Genomic DNA, 15,866 nt, shown 5'->3' on the forward strand with positions numbered 1-15,866 from the left:
TATATATATGTATATACATATATATATGTATGTATATATATGCCATTTGAGTTGCTAAGTTTTCTAATAGAAATTGTCATCCTACCCTAAAGAATAACCATGAAATCTGAACAAGATTAAGATCCACAAATGATCTACCAATATTTACAGATGCAGTTGCAAGATTCTTTTAGCGTTCCATTTTTGAGGAGGTTAACTTTAAAGTCTATCAGAGTTACAAAAAGACTTGCATGAAGACAGAATTAGGAAAACAGGAAGGACATTTCATAACACAGAAAGCAGATATGGTTGGGCCTAGATAAACTCAATGGCTCACGTACCAAAACTTCAGCCTGGCAGTGGTGGCATACACCTTTAATCCCAGCACTCAAGAGACATTGGGAGGCAGATCTCTGAGTCTGAATCCAGCCTGGTCTACAGAAAAAGTTCCAAGACAGCCAGGGCTACACAGAGAAACCATGTCAAAAAACAAAAACAAAACAGAAGCCCTCAAAACAACACACAAAAACCATACCAAGCAACAAACAAACTCTTCAACAGGGGTGAAACTGTCATGAAAACAGAATCCTCGTGACTTTACAGATCTGGTAACACAAAGTTGATAAATCTGGCAATATAAATTTCACTGCATCCTTATACAGCTCTCATTAACATCTGGGTTTCTATAAACAAATACATTTTTTCTTAAAAGCACCTAGCACATACTTGTAAAATTGACTAAGAACTATGTCTAGGTAACTAAGCCCAAATGTCATTTAAGTGTGAACTACTTCACACTGTTAAGTCTAATTTGGTGAACAGTATTATGAGCTGCAATTTTTAAACAAGCAGTTAATACTGACTTCACTAGATGTTTATAATATGGCTTATCCACTACTTATTTGTTTGTTTGTTTGTCTGAGACAGGGTTTCTCTGTGCAGCCTTGGCTGTCCTGGACTCGCTTTGTAAACCAGGCTGGCTTCAAACTTACAGAGATGTGCTTGCCTCTGCCCCACAAGTGCTGGGATTACAGGTGTGCAAACCATGCCCAGCTTGACTTATCTAAGGCTTAAACATCGGTTTTCTGTGTTAAGAAAGACTGGTGCTGGGATGAGAAGAGGAACAGCAAGAAGGAGAAGGAACAAGAACAAAGCCTTATTACATCACACACACACACACATCCCATGACGAAGCCTATCACTCTGTTTGCTAACCTAAAAATATTAGAAACCTTGGCAATAAGTATACATACTGAAAAATAAGTTAAAGTAACAAATAATTCCTTAGCAAAAGTCTACATAATAGTTACCCACCCCTTAACGAGACAGGGTCTCACGGCTCTGGCTACCCTCAGTTCACTGTACACACAAGGATGATGCTACGTGGATTCCCCTACCTCCCAATCCATCACTTTACATGGTGCTGGGGATCAAAGCTCTGCACATGCTAGACAAGCCCTCTACTAAGGGAGCTCTGTCCCTGGCCTGTGATGCCCATTGTAAACCTGACATTTCCTTCTGGGCACAAACACCCTTCCCTTTAATGCTATCAAACTGGGCTTTGGGGAAAAGTTAGGTCAAAACAATTTTATAACTGTCTTGGAAAAAAAAAAAAAACATTAACTTTGAAATATACTCAATCTTTTGTCAATTTAAGCCATCACTGCAACTTCATACTCTGGTGGAAATGCTGGCAGGTACAGTGACACATCCTTTCTCTCAATGCTTCTGCCTTGCACCCACGTTTTTAGGCACTGCTATTTTAGAGGTTAGACAATGCTCATTCTAGATACATTTGGAGAATGAAAGCCCTATCATTAGCATTTTCCTAACAAGATGTCATGAATGTCATTTAAAGATGAAGTGTCAAGAAGATTCAAACACAGAGACCAGCACGATGAAGTTCTACATACCCACCACCCAACTTCCAGCATCAGGACCATATTTGTCAACTAGCCTAACTACATTTTAGTGAATTTAGTGCTTTCTACTTCAAATAGATTTAGAAAGTTAAAATATATTCTTTAATTTACTCTTCTCAATAATCATCAATTTAATTTTACAAACTTTCATTACCTTGTTTGTTAAATCTATTTAAGATATAAGTCTTAAGATCTCTCTAATTAAGTAAGTCTTCATATAAATATGGACACACTAAATGCTACAGGAGCAGAACAGCACCACCTTAGCAGGCTAAGAGTCAGAATGGCAAAAGCGCTAAACTTATAAACTCTACGCATTACTGCATTACTGTCTGTCAAACTATATACGCACTAGCTGTTTCCAACGCCATCGCCATCTGGAACCCGGGTATAAGTAATCTTGAACTCAATGTCAGGTACAAGTTGCATAGCCCTACGATAGAACTTGATGGCTGAAAAAAGAGACAGAGCTAAATTAGCTATGGCCACATGGTTCTCTCACTTTGATTGCCCTTAACTATGGCTAGTAGACTCCTTTATAAACAGCTGAATACCTCAAGCATGCATCAGTAGCACACTGAACAGCGACATCCCAAACCACGCTGATTGGGTACCTGTCCTCCTAGAGCTGCCAGGGACCTAGGATGGAGCTGTTTTGTTTGTTTGTTGCTGTTTTGGAGTTGTTTGTTTCATTTCTTTTTTTTTTTTTTTTTTTTTTTTTTTTTTTTTTTTTGGTTGGCTGGTTTGTTTTTTGAGACAGGGTTTCTCTGTGTAGCCTTGGCTGTTCTGAAACTCAATCTGTAGAGCAGGCTAGCCTTGAACTCAAGAGATCTGCCTGCTTCTGCCTCCAGAGTCCTGGGACTAAAGGTGTGTGCCACCACGCTGGCATTTAAGATGTGTTTTACTCCTATCTTTTCATCAATCCCATATTTTTCTCATCCTCTCTGACTCATAAAATGTAATTATAAGCTGGGCACGGTACCGCATGCCTGAGAGACAGAGGCAAGTGGATCTCTGTGAGTTCAAGGCCAGCCTGGCCTACTTCTGAGTGAGTCAGGACAGCCTAGGCTACATGGAGAAACCCTGTCTCAGAAGGAAAAAGCGATTGTATGTGGCTGTTTGTTTGTGGGGCTTCAAAAGTGCAATTGTATATCCCAAAATATAATTTTTGGATAAATTTTTCCTTGTGTCACAGAGTTAAAGAAAATGAAATGCTGGATATGATCAAGAGATGTGTAATTCATCCTTCAAATCCAACTTCCTTTAACCCAGTATGTTCTTATTCAGCCAAATAAACTTTAAATATCATTGCTTTTATTTGACTGATTATAAACATAATCATAACATTTCCTCCTTGCAAACCCTCATATACACCCCTTCTTGCTGGTTCAAATTCATGGCCTCAGCCCTCCAAGTGCTGGGACAGCACCAGGCAACACTATGCCCAGCTTAAATCCTGCTTTTTATAACTCTATGGGTAAGGGCTTTACAGTTGTGACACTCAGACATCTCTCTTCACTAGAATCTGGAGCTGTAGAAGCTAACTAGCTTTTTTATTTGGGGATCAATTTCATTCAATTCTTTTTTGTTTGTTTTTTTGTTTCGTTTTGTTTTGTTGAGACAGGGTTTCTCTGTGTAACAGAACCCTGGCTGTCTTGGAACTCACTCTGTAGACCAGGCTGGCTTCCGGAGTGCTGGGATAAAAGGCGTGCATCACCACTACCCAGCCACTTTGCTATATTCTTCCATGATTCTGCATCCTAAGTATAATATCATGCATTCAGTGCAGGTGGCAGCCTCACAAACTAATACAGACTTCACAGGGACTTGACCAGTTAGACACTTAGAACGTGGATAAGAAACATCAGTAGAAGAAACTTCTAAGAAAACACAGTAACTTCAAGTAATGTCATTTTTTCCCCATATATTTTCAAAGGACTTAATCTCAAAATTTTTCAGGCTTTTTCAAACATTTTAATACTGTAATTGCCAGAAAAAAAAAAAAAAAAAGAAACAAACAAAACACCTTACTATGGACTTATGGAGTGCAATCATTCTGCCTACCTCACTCCTTGCTGGAGGTAGAACCGAGGTCATGCACTGCACAGGGCAGGCAAGGACCTCTCCATTTCACTAATGCACTTTGGTTGGGTTTACATAGACAGAAGCTGAAATTTCTGCCTTTGATGAAAGTAAAGTCAGGGTTAGAAAGATGACCTGCGTGTTCTCTGATTTCATCTTTTGTATTTCATGCATCTAAAATATTTTCACACATAAAAAAATACACTTTGGTCTTTGCTCTATTAATGAATAATTAGTACAAAACCAAATATAGGAAGAAAGTGTATTTTACTCATCCTACAAATATGATAATACTGCAGTATATTTTGCAAACAAGTTATATACACTTGATTTATTTTAATTAATTAATTAATTAATTAATTAATTAATTAATTAATTTTGTGAGAAGGGGTCTTTACTGTGTAACCCTGGGTGGCCTAGAACTCATTATGTAGACCAGGCTTGCCTCAAACCTGCAGGGAACTTCCAGCCTCGGGCATGCACTACTTAGAAAATAATTTCAAGTAAAAGGAAGAGAATGTCCTATACCAAATAAACTCCAGCACAGAAAAGAATACTGCTCACTAACAAAGAGCTGCAGTTCAGTAGCAGAGCTCTCACCTTCATAGAGAGCTCCGTTTTGTTCTTCTTCTACGGCTTTCAGGAAGAGCTCTCGAGCCTGTGAAATGAAAAGATAAAAGAAACTGTGAAAATCTGTATGGTAAGTGGGCAAACCAGGCCTGGAGGCACACGGCCACAATCCCAGCACTTGAGAGGCAGGAGGGTCAGGAGTTCAAGGTCATCCTTATGTGAGGACAACCTGGGTTTCATGAAACCCTATACAAATATTACTAAGCAGCAAAACTTTTCTTACAGTAGGAAGACAGCATTCTCAAGTGATGCTATCGAAACTGTACATTCAAAGCAAAAGAATGGACTTTTGACATAAACCCCACAATTTACATAAAAATAGCTCAAATGAATTATGAACTCAAAAGCAAATGCAAAACTATAAAAGTCCTGGGAAACAAAGAAAGTCTTGGGGACGTAGGTGGCTCTTACATGTGCACGATACAAAAACTATGACCATAAGAGGAGAGATTCACTCTGCACAGCACCCCACTAGGATCTGATAACTACAGCCCTCACGCAAGAGGAAGATGGGGGTTTGGGGGTAGGGGGAGGCCCAATTAAAGCTCCCAAAGAGCCAGGAGCCCAGGCAGCCAGTTAGGTGGCAAAAGACATAAGGAGGCTGAGGCAGGGAAATCACGGTAAGTTCTGGGCCACAGTGGCCTACACCTGCACTATAGAATGAGAACCTATCTCAAAAACAACAACCACAACAACAACAAAAACCCTTTGAAGAGGCAAGAATCCTTTACCTGTGCCTCTAGGGCTCCCACTGTACATTCCAGATATCCACTTTTTTAGACTAGGTGAAACTTAACAGGCCACAAAAACATTACATAAACATGGTACATGACAGAAAAGAAAGCCTGTATTAATTACTGCGATAAAACACCATGACCAAGGAAACTTATAAAAACAAAGGGGTTTGGAGTCCATGGTGGCATGCTGAGCTCCACAGGAGGCTGAGAGCTCTTTAATGGCAAGCATGGAGCAGAGTGCCAACTTGAAAGGGCATGGGTCTTCAAAGTCTCAAAGCCCACTTCTGGTGACACACTTCCTTCAACAGCACACTGCCCAAGATCCCAGCAACGAGGGATCAAGCATTCAAATGCCGGAGACTGTGGGGGACATTTCTCATTGCATCACAACAAAACCATAGTAACAACATCTCCCCCCAAAACACATAAAAGTAGTAAAGGGCAGGTAAGCAGGAACACTAGTCAGTCAAAAACTTTCCGCTTCATTTTACAAACCACAAGTCTCTGCCATCAGAGCTAGCCAATGATGACTAGTGCTGCTGAAGATCACTGTGTGCCCCAAACAAGAGTTAACTTGTGAGAGCAAGCGCATCACACTTAACTTCTCCTCCTTGGCCAGTTCCTGCCTTCCCTTGGTGTCGGTAGCTGCTTTCAGGGTAGAGCCTCTTCCTGCTCTGCAAGGCCGGGTCTCTGAACTGCTGGAACCTACACCTGGGGTAAGTTCAAACATCCACTGAGCTCTGAACATCTGGAGCTGTGCCTGTGACGAGAGAGTATTTGAGGGCCCATCAGGAGAGCGCAGTGAAACTCATCCGTACGTCCAGGGTCTATTTCAGTATGTACATTTCAATGTGCATTCTTGCAATTCTAAGGCCAGAAAACAGTCTCTCTCTTCCTTTAAACCAAATATCTGATAAATATACTTAAAAAAAAATCATTTTTTGAAGAAGGCAGATCTCTCAGCTCAAGACCAGCCTGCTCTATAGTGTGAGTTCCAGGGCAGCCAGGGCTACACACAGAAACCCTGACTCAAAAAACAAACAAACAAACCAACCAAACAACAAACAAAAAATCATTTTCTGTTTAAAACTTAAAAGAATGAATATCAGCCTAAAGTAAATCTGTCTATACAGTTAAAAAAAAAAAAAAGCCTAAAAATACTAGAGCACTACATTTTAATTAGAATTGAAAATATATGCCCTGACTTAGGAGCATAATTTATATGTTACTGAGCAACTGTTAACAGTGCACATCTAGTAGATATCACAAAGCCACTAAAAAGCTCTACAGGTCAGCCCAAAGTCTTTCTTTTAATAAACATTCTAGACTCCAAAAAAGGAAATCCTTTTAAACACAGATCAGTTAATTGTAAAACACAGAAAAAAGTCAAGCCCCCTATGTGACAGACTGAGAATTAAGGAGAAATTGTTACTCGAACTTTTGAAAACAGCCAAGTCACCCCCGATCCCCATCCCCACCCCACCCCCAGTACTGCCTCAGCAGGATCACACTGCCTTCTGGCTCCCACCCAAGGACCTGGCTCTCTAAGAGGGCAGCCCATCCTCAAGCCCCATAGGACCAGCTCAGGAGGTCCATTAAGACTGTGGCGGCAGCTGGGCTCCTCTGTGTCTCTGTGTGTGTGTCTCTCTCTGTCTCTGTGTCTCTGTCTCTGTCTCTGCCTGTCTCTCTCTGTCTGTCTGTCTGTATGTCTCTCTCTCTCTCTCTCTCATCCTCCCTCCCAAGGCCAAGGCCTTAGCATCCCAGAGTGAGCTCCATTTCCCTCAAGCCAGTATGGTTCTCCTGCAGAAGAGGGCCACTGCTAGGAGAACCATGTAGAGCGTTTCTGGCTAACTTTTTAAAATATTCTGTACAGTGCTCTGTTTGCCACACTCTTCTAACTTGTTACGTCGATGTTTGACCTGTAGAATCGTATGCTGCATTCATATCTATTACATGACATGTACCAAATAAAAAAGGATCATAAAGCTTATAAGTTCAATAATTAGTTTAGTTACAGTCATTGTTGAGTTTAATATATACAGATTTATCTCATCCTCATAAATGGCTGCAGTGTATTTCACTGTATAGCACCACCATTTCTTAGAAAAAGAAATGGATATTTAGGTTGTGCGACACTGTTCCATTTAAGTAATGCTATGATAAACATCTTTTAACATGTAATATTTACTCATTTTCCCTGTTATTTCCTTAAATTTAATTTCCTAGAGAACTGCTATATCAAAAGGAAATGCACACTTTTAATTTTGATCCACATTGCTTATGTACCCTCCAGAAAAATAATGGTCATTTATAATCTCAAGTGTAATGTGTAAGTGTTTTCATGGTCCAGACACAAATGGACATTATTCAATAAATTATTAATTCATTGAGTTATGGTTAAATTATTAATGAGGCTTATTACCTCTTCAAATATTTAACAGCCATTAATATTTTCCCATTAACTGTCCGCTCACCTGCCTTGGGTTCCTCTGATTCATGTACACAATCTGTACACTGAGGAGCCTAACCCTTTGCTCACATGGCAAGCACTTGTTCTAGCTATTTCTTTCAGCTTCACAGTGCCTTTGGTTATTAACAGGCTTTAAACTTTCAAGTGATCAAACATCAGACTTGATGTTACAGTTATGAGTTTGAGTAATGCTTAGTTATTACTTTGAATACTCTAAGCCTACATTCTGGGGACCAAAGCAACAGCTCTGTGGATAGAAAGCGCTGCTGCCACACCTAACGACCCAAGTTCTATCCCGGAGACCCAATTGGTAGAAGGAAAGAAATGACGCTAACAAATTGTTCTTTGACCTTCCCATGGGCATTGTGGTACATGAGCACATGTATACACAAATAAATAAATGGAATTAAAAATCTTTAAACATGGGCTGGAGAGACGGCTCAGAGGTTGAGAGCACTGGCTGCTCTTGCAAAGGTCCTAAGTTCAATTCCCAGCAACCACATGGTGGCTCACAGCCATCTATGAGATCTGGTGTCCTCTTCTGGGTGTTCATGCAGCCAGAACACTGTATACATAATAAATAAATAAATCGTTTTAAAATTTTTTAAACAATATATTGAACTCCTTAGCTGCAGTTATTGATATCAATTTTTATAGAAAATGTATGGGTTAAGTATGTTATAAAGAATATCAAAGTCCAAACTAGGCAGTGGTGGCGCACACCTTTAATCCCAGCACTTGGAAGGCAAAGGCAGGCAGATCTCTGAGTTCGAGGCCAGCCTGGTCTACAGAGCAAGTTCCAAGACAGCCAGGGCTCCGTCTCAAAAACAAAAACAAAACAAACAAAAGAATATGAAAGTACAGCTAAACTCCATGCAAACAAGAGCTGACAAATGCTCCCAGATGGGACAAGAATTCAACACAGAGCTGAAGATACATGCCTGCAGGTCTCTTTCAGCAGGCCTCTCGCTTTCCTCCTCACCCACTCTGACAGCATCAGAGTGACAATCTTCCTCTGCTTCCGCCTGAGAAGAGCAAACCAGAACAGCATCAGGAGCTGGCAAACAGCAGTTTCCCTCTGTGATCTACTCACCCAGTTGTTAACGAGTCCCACCCTATGAGTCTGTGGAACCCACTGTGCATGTCAGGGCTGTACAGTGCATTTGAGTCCTTGCTATTTATTTGCAAAGGAAAATGAGCCTGAAAAGCATATTCTCTACTCCAAATCGCAGCAGTGTCGACACCACCGTGAGTCTTAAAATCTTGTTCCTAAAAGTGTAATATCAATTCCACTCACCCATGTCATTTTGAGTCTAGAATTTGCTATCAGTAAATGTTTCTTTGGTCTCTTATTTCCTATAAATTGTGCTTGGGTCAGGAAGAGGAAAGTCTGGTGAGGTTCGCTGCCCCTCTCTCTGAAGACCACCTCACAGGTGATGCGTCCTGAAATGCAGTCAGCTAAGTCCTATCACCAGCTCTCCAAACATAGCTATTTCAGCCTACCTAAAAGCAAAATAATTTCACAACAATTTTGCGTTCACAAAGTTCAGCAAGTTACAGAGGCTGAGATGTCAATGCAACACAATTCCTTCTCTCTAGGTGTCGACTTTGGTAAGTCTAAATAATACCAATAAAAGAAAATTTGTACTTTTAACTTTTATAACATTGTAGAATGAATTCTGCACTTCCAGGTGACCCAGGCTCAGTCACTCAGGTGACCCAGCACCCACATGATGGTATACAATCAACTGTCTCCAGTTCCAAGGAATCCAATGTCCTCTTCTGGCCTCAGTGGTCATGGTATCTCAGCCTGGCATAGTATCACATGCTTTTAATTTCTGTGCTCAGGAGAGAGAGGCAGGGAGAGCTCCCTGAGTTTGAGGCCAGCCTTGTTTGAATAGTAAGTCCCAGGCCAGTGAAGGAGTACAGTGAAACCTTGTCTTAAGAAAAAGAAAGAGGGAGCCTGAGAGATAGCTCAGAGGTTAAGAACACTGACTGCTCTTCCAGAGGTTCTGAGTTCAATTCCCAGCACCATATGGTGGCTCACAACCATCTATAATGTGATCTAATGCCCTCTTCTAAAGCAATGTATACATAATAATAAATAAATAAAATCTTTAAAAAAAGAAAAAGAAAGAAGAGAGGGAAAAAAGAGAAAGATAGAACTAGCCCTTCTCTTTTTCCTTAGGAAGGGAGGGAGGGAGGGAGGGACAGAGGGAGGGAGAGAAGGAGAGACGGAGGGAGGGAGGGACAGAAGGAGGGAGGGAGGGAGAGAGGGAGAGAGGGAGGGAGGGAGAAAGGGAAGAAAGAGAGAACTAGCCCTTCTCTTTTCCCCTTTTTTAAAGTGCTGTGAGTTGAGTCCAGAGCCATGCACACGGTGAGCAAGTACTCTACCACTGAGCCACTGAGCTATATCCCAACCAACCTCTTCTATTTTATCTCTATTGTAAACCCAGTTTTTTACACTGGACTGGCTTAAAGTGGAATAAAGGTGGACTGAATTGCAGCATACAGCTTTGGGCTTAAAAATGTTTCAGTTTACTAGTTCCACTGTCTACTTTTGGTCTCGGTAAATTAAATAACTAAAATGACTCGTATTTCTCAGGAAAATGAAGTATTTGCATAGTTCAGTCTGTTAGCTAATAGCTTATCAGCAAGGCGAGCTTGCTCAACACACAACGTGATCAGTCCTACACAGACATGTGGCAATGAGGAATGACCCTGAAGGTTAGCAGGCAATAATAACAGACTGCACTGCCTCCGCTCTGCACACACACACACCGAAGGGTACATGCACAGCTTCATACACACATGCACCTGCACACACAGGGAAATGTATATTCATGCCTCCGCACCCCCAAAGGAAAAGCCAAAAAAGCAATTCCATCTAGTTCCAAAGACAGCAACTTTTACAGTAGCAGAATGTGGCTGCAAGTTATTTCTAGGAGAGAAAAGGTTTTATTACCACGGATCTTTGAACACAGCAACCAGACACATGTGCACCACATACAGCGTAACATAAACAGGCTCTGCCACCTTATCTCCAGCAACCAGACTTGAAGAAGGGGGCCTGTAAGAGTTGACTAGTTGGTACGGCGTGAAATGCCTCGTGCGCTGTAAAGCTTATATCATGACATGAACAGCTTCCTCATGAGGTAAACGGTTGTGGCATGATGTGCCATTTTATCTGAGGCTCAAAGCACAAAGACCACTGGATCCCACGGCTGATCTTCCAGAACCATGAGCCAAAGTGAACTCTTTATAATTGTTGTAATAAGAAACTGAGCTGAGAGAGCCAGCCTGACACTACTAACGACACTCTGCTATGCTTGCAGACAGCAACCTAGCATAGCTGTCCTCTGAGAGGCTCTGTCCGGCAGCGTTTTGAAACAGATGCTGAGACCCACAGGCAAACACTGTATGATGCATAGAGAGTCTTGAGGAAAAGTGGAGGAAAGGAGAAAAAGACCTGGCAGAGACATGAGCTACACAGGAAGACCAACAGAGCCAACTAACCAGGGCCCAGAGGGGCCTGATGACACTGAAGCACCAACTAAGAACCATGCATGGAGCTGGGCATGGTGGCTCATGCCTTTAATCGCAGCACTCAGAGGGCAGAAGCAGGCGGATCGCTGTGAGTTCAAGGACAGCCTGGTCTACGAAGTGAGTCCTGGACAGCCAAAGCTACACAGAGAGACCCTGTCTCGAAAAACTAAAAAAAAAAAAAAAAAAAGAACCATGCATGGCCTAGACCTAGGCCTCCTACAGAGATGTAGCCGACGGGCAGCTCAGGCTTCATGTAGGACCTCTAGGAATGGGAGCGGGGCTGTCTCTGACATGGACTTTGCGCCCAGCTTTTTGATCACTTCCCCCTGGTGGGATGCCTTGCCAGGCATGGGGGAAGAGGACATGCTCAGTCCTGAAGCACTCTGATGAGCTGGGGGGCGGTGGCTCCCCTTTTCTGAGGAATAAGGGAGAGAGGAGGGAGAGTGGAACTGGGAGAAGATGAGGGATAGGGCTACGACCAGGATGTAAAGTGAATAAACAAAGAAAAAAGAAAAGAATGTAAAAAGAAACTGATCTACTCAGAAATACACGTTGGACTTTGCAATGCATGGATCCCACTGAGAAGCAGACTTCTCTGTCTTTTTAAGAGTCTAATTTATCACTGCAAACCCTAAGCTAGTAAGAGAGGACCTGAGTCCCATAGAGTCCCGTTTTAGTAAGATAGCATTCTAGCTATTGCCTGGCACTCAGACAACACTAATATGATCTCAAGGGCTCCCTGCTCGCGACAGCTGGTGTGGCTTACTCTCTGGACCGGGACTGCCATCTTCCTCACTGAGCTGCTGCTATTCAGGTAAAGGCTCATCTTAGCACCATTCTCCAATCATCGCTTGGGTTGCCTTAAATTTGTATTGAAATTGTTTGGTCCCTTCAGCAGCATGAGTGCACTGAAGGCAGAGAGCACATCTTGGTCATCTTTGGTTCCTTCAGGATCAGACACATAGCGTGATTTTCGGGGGGGGGGGGGAAGCCATTCTTTGGTCCTTAGTTTATTTGTTTGCTTGCTTGTTTAAAGTTAGTTTTTGTTGGTTGAAACGAGGTTTCATTCTGTATAGCCTAGGCTGGACTGAAACTCGCTGTGTAGCCCAGAATTTTAGGTGTGAGCTACTCTGTGATCTCTTTCTTTTCTTTGGAGAGACATCTGTGGTGCTGGAGAAATGGCTCAGCAGTTGAGGATATGATTTCTTTCTAGGGGACCTGAGTTTGATTCCCAGCACTCATGTCCAGCGGCACAGAACACGTGGAGGGAACTGGATTCTCTTTGGGCCTCTGTGGGCACCTGCACATACATGGCACGCTGTCTTAGTTAGGGTTACTGTTGCTGTGAGGAAATGCCATAACCAAAAGTAACTTGGGGAGAATCTGGCTTATACTTCCACATTGCTGTTCATCATCAAAGGAAGTCAGGACAGGAACTCAAACAGGAAAGGTACCTGGAGGCAGGAGCTGATGCAGAGGCCATGGACGGGTGCTGCTTATTGGCTTGCTCAGCCTGCTTATAGAACCCAGGACCACTAGCCCAGAGATGGCCCCACCCACAATGAGCCAGGGCCTCCCCTATCAATCACTAATCAAGAAAAAGCCCTACTGTTTACTACTTGTATTGTCCTTGGTTAGAGGGGAGAAAATAGGGTGAAAGCGGGAGGGAGGGAAGAACAGCAGAATACAAGTGAAGGGATTACAATTTAGTTGTAATCTGAATAAATTAATTAAAAATAAATAAAATAGAAAAAACGGGTAAATTTTAAAAAAAAAGAGAAAGAAAAGAAAAAGCCCTACTGACTTGCCTACAGTCCCACCTTATGAAAGCATTTTCTCAATTGAGGTTCCTTTCTCTCAGATGACTGCAGCCTGTGTCATGTTGACATAAAATTAGCATGCACACATGTCCATGCACACAGCCATACATGTTAAAACCCTGACTTAAGGAGACAGAGATATTTGTACAGAAAATTGGTGATTTCTGGGTCATCTTTTCAGATGTGACATTCCACGATTAAAAGTTTATCACAGATCACACTCTATAGGTTTATCTGAAGAGCTGGTACTGTACCAGAATTCAAACCATGCCAAGCTAGTAACAGAGGCTTAAAAAAAAAAAAAAAAAAGTTGAATACAAAAAGCCTATCTGAAGGATTAGAAAATGGGAAACCTGTAATAAGGCAACATCTTTTCCCTCCAAGTTTCTGTATTGTAACAAAATCCACTGTTAACCTTGATTTTGACAGTACGATCTGGGATTTTTTACTACATTTGATAGATTTCAATGTCACTTGAAATAAAAAAAAAGAGCTTAGGAAATCTTCAGTTTTTTCATAGATGAAAATTACTCAAGCATCACTGTATACTTAAGTGGGTTCGTTTCTTCACAGAGAGGATTAATTAAATATAAAGAAAGGTTGAAGGGGGCGTAATCCTGGTCAGAGGGCTACTTTGAAAGTTTAGAAGAAAAATCAATTAGTGCATTTTCTGTGCGCCAGACTAGCTGCATAAAATAAATCGTTTCAGCCGATTCACTTAAAAAAAAAAAAAAATGATAGCCACTTGAGCGTTCTCCAAGTCAGTCTGGTCTCTTTCATTCTTAATTCATTCGGCCCTAGCCGGAGATTAGTTTCTTAGTCGCTGCAGAGACTACAGAGTCCATGCAACAGTCCCGTGAGACCTGAGCTGTCAGACACGGAGCTTAGCGCAGTCTCTCCATCTGCACAGCAGAGAAGCGGCTTAGGCCCTCGCTACCACGAAACTAGTACCTGAGCCTTCGTCCAAGCCCAGTGGGAGAGGACTGCCTGCGGCCATCCTACCCTGGCCACTGAAGCCTCGGGGGGCGTGCATCCTAAACTCGGGGATATCCCCCCCCTCGACCCCTAAGACGCACCAATCGTCTGTGGGCCTGGCTGTCAGAACAGGAGCAATCAACAAGTGTCCCCCGCTTGCCAGGGCTACGTCCCTCGTGCAGTGGCCAGGACTGCTCACCTGAGACCCGGCTCGGACAGTCCCGAACGGCCGAAGCGGGCCTTCCCTCCGCTGTCCGTCCAACCCCATCCTCACCTCCCCGCTCCGACCGCCTGGCCCTCACTGCCCTCCCCTCCGCGGTTACCATGCTGGCGGGCGACCGGCCCAGTCGAGGGGCTCCCCGTGCCCGGCTCCCGGAGGGGCGGCGGCGGCTGCCCGGTGTCTACTCCTGCCCGTCTGCTGCAGCGGGGCTTAGCAGAGTTCTCGGTCGGAGAAGCGCACCAGGCAGCGGCAGTAACTGCGAGCCCGGCGTACGGCAGCCATCTTCGCGAGACAGGGGGGCCGGGGGGCAGGCGCGCTGCGGCGGCCGGGGACTCGAGCTGCGGAGGGGTCGCCGGTCGCCAGCGGAGGCCGAGCACCGAGCGAGAACCCAAGCGGCGGCCCAGCTGGAGGTTGTCTGAAACGCAGCGACCGGAGCTACCTGCTCTGCTGCGGTGACTGCGCCGCCGCGCCGCGCATGCGCATTGCCGCCGCCGCCGCCGCCGCCGCCGCCGCCGTCGTCGTCGCCTACTGCCTGGCAGGCGGCCGCGGGTCTCGGGCTAAGGCGATGGGCCTACTGTGTGCTGACCTGCGCGTAGCCAGGCTACCCGCCCCACTTAACCTGCCTGTTTGGTCCTGAGAGCAACCTGAGAGGTTGAAGGAAGCTGACGTTAGCTCAAAATGTTTGAACCTGCATTTGGAATAGAGCCCCTGAGTCGATCCTAATTGGACGCTAGGTAACAGTATTTTAGGCGCCCTGGGCACTGGGTGCCCTGCCAGAATGCGATGAGAGAGTAAAAACTCAACAGTCATTGCACCCCACAGACTCAGGACCGAAGGAAACATACGCTCATGTGTGCAGCCGGAGAGTGGTAACAGCCAACGCAAGGCACGTCGAACTACAGATCCCACAAGACAACGGGGGAAGGACGTACCTTTCCAAGGCCTGAAACTGGACTCCTGACAAGGAGGACGCAACGAGGCACGCTGGGATTTGTAGTTCCACATTGAGCCGGAACTTACACCCACCCCACCCCACCCCCAACCCGGTGCTACTTCTTAAAGCCCAAACATCCGATTCCACGTCAATAGAAGGCACTTGGATTGCACGTTTTAGAACTTTTTCACCTAAAGGCATATGCTAGCAAAACTTGCGGGCTTCGTAGCCTCTGACAGACATTTAGACACCATTTATTGAGTTTCTGTAAATGTCAGGACCTAACAACCAGGACGCTACGTTCACCCGACTTCACAGATTTTAAATTTTTATTGTGCTACTTTATTCTGGAGCTCATAAATGAAGTACGTCTTCGGCAAAGAAATGGAGGTAACAGGGAAGGGGTGCGACTTGATTACAGTAAGAAATTGCAAATTCTATGTATTCTGTTTATTTAGCTAGTTTGTGATCCACAGAGTCCAGTTAATGCTGCCTACTGGAATATTGCCTGGTCTTGTTGGCTTGATTTTGTACAAATAATAATGGATACA

The 15,866-nt window shown here is 43.7% G+C and overlaps 2 protein-coding genes across 3 annotated transcripts in view; one reads left to right on the forward strand and one right to left on the reverse strand.

The window, feature by feature from the left end:
* The window catches only part of Fbxo9 (F-box protein 9), a 28,988-nt gene extending 14,143 nt beyond the window's left edge, over positions 1 to 14,845 (reverse strand). Inside the window, exons 1-3 of one of the 2 annotated variants that reach the window (XM_051140126.1) lie at positions 14,485 to 14,845; positions 4,584 to 4,641; positions 2,254 to 2,353 (exon numbers count right to left, since the gene is read on the reverse strand). In XM_051140126.1, the coding sequence (XP_050996083.1) occupies positions 2,254 to 2,353; positions 4,584 to 4,641; positions 14,485 to 14,487 (161 nt within the window). In that variant the 5' untranslated portion in view covers positions 14,488 to 14,845. Of the gene's footprint in view, positions 1 to 2,253; positions 2,354 to 4,583; positions 4,642 to 5,951; positions 6,142 to 14,484 lie in introns of those variants that run through there. The other variant, XM_051140125.1, reaches the window with a different exon arrangement.
* A 577-nt stretch (positions 14,846 to 15,422) lies between these two features.
* Positions 15,423 to 15,866, forward strand: part of Cilk1 (ciliogenesis associated kinase 1) — a 66,204-nt gene continuing 65,760 nt past the window's right edge. Inside the window, exon 1 of the mRNA XM_051140131.1 lies at positions 15,423 to 15,705. The gene's annotated coding sequence lies outside the window, so the exon portion shown is untranslated. The remainder of the gene's footprint in view (positions 15,706 to 15,866) is intronic.

Source organism: Acomys russatus, chromosome 32 (assembly GCF_903995435.1).
Source record: "Acomys russatus chromosome 32, mAcoRus1.1, whole genome shotgun sequence".
Lineage (NCBI taxonomy): Eukaryota > Metazoa > Chordata > Mammalia > Rodentia > Muridae > Acomys > Acomys russatus.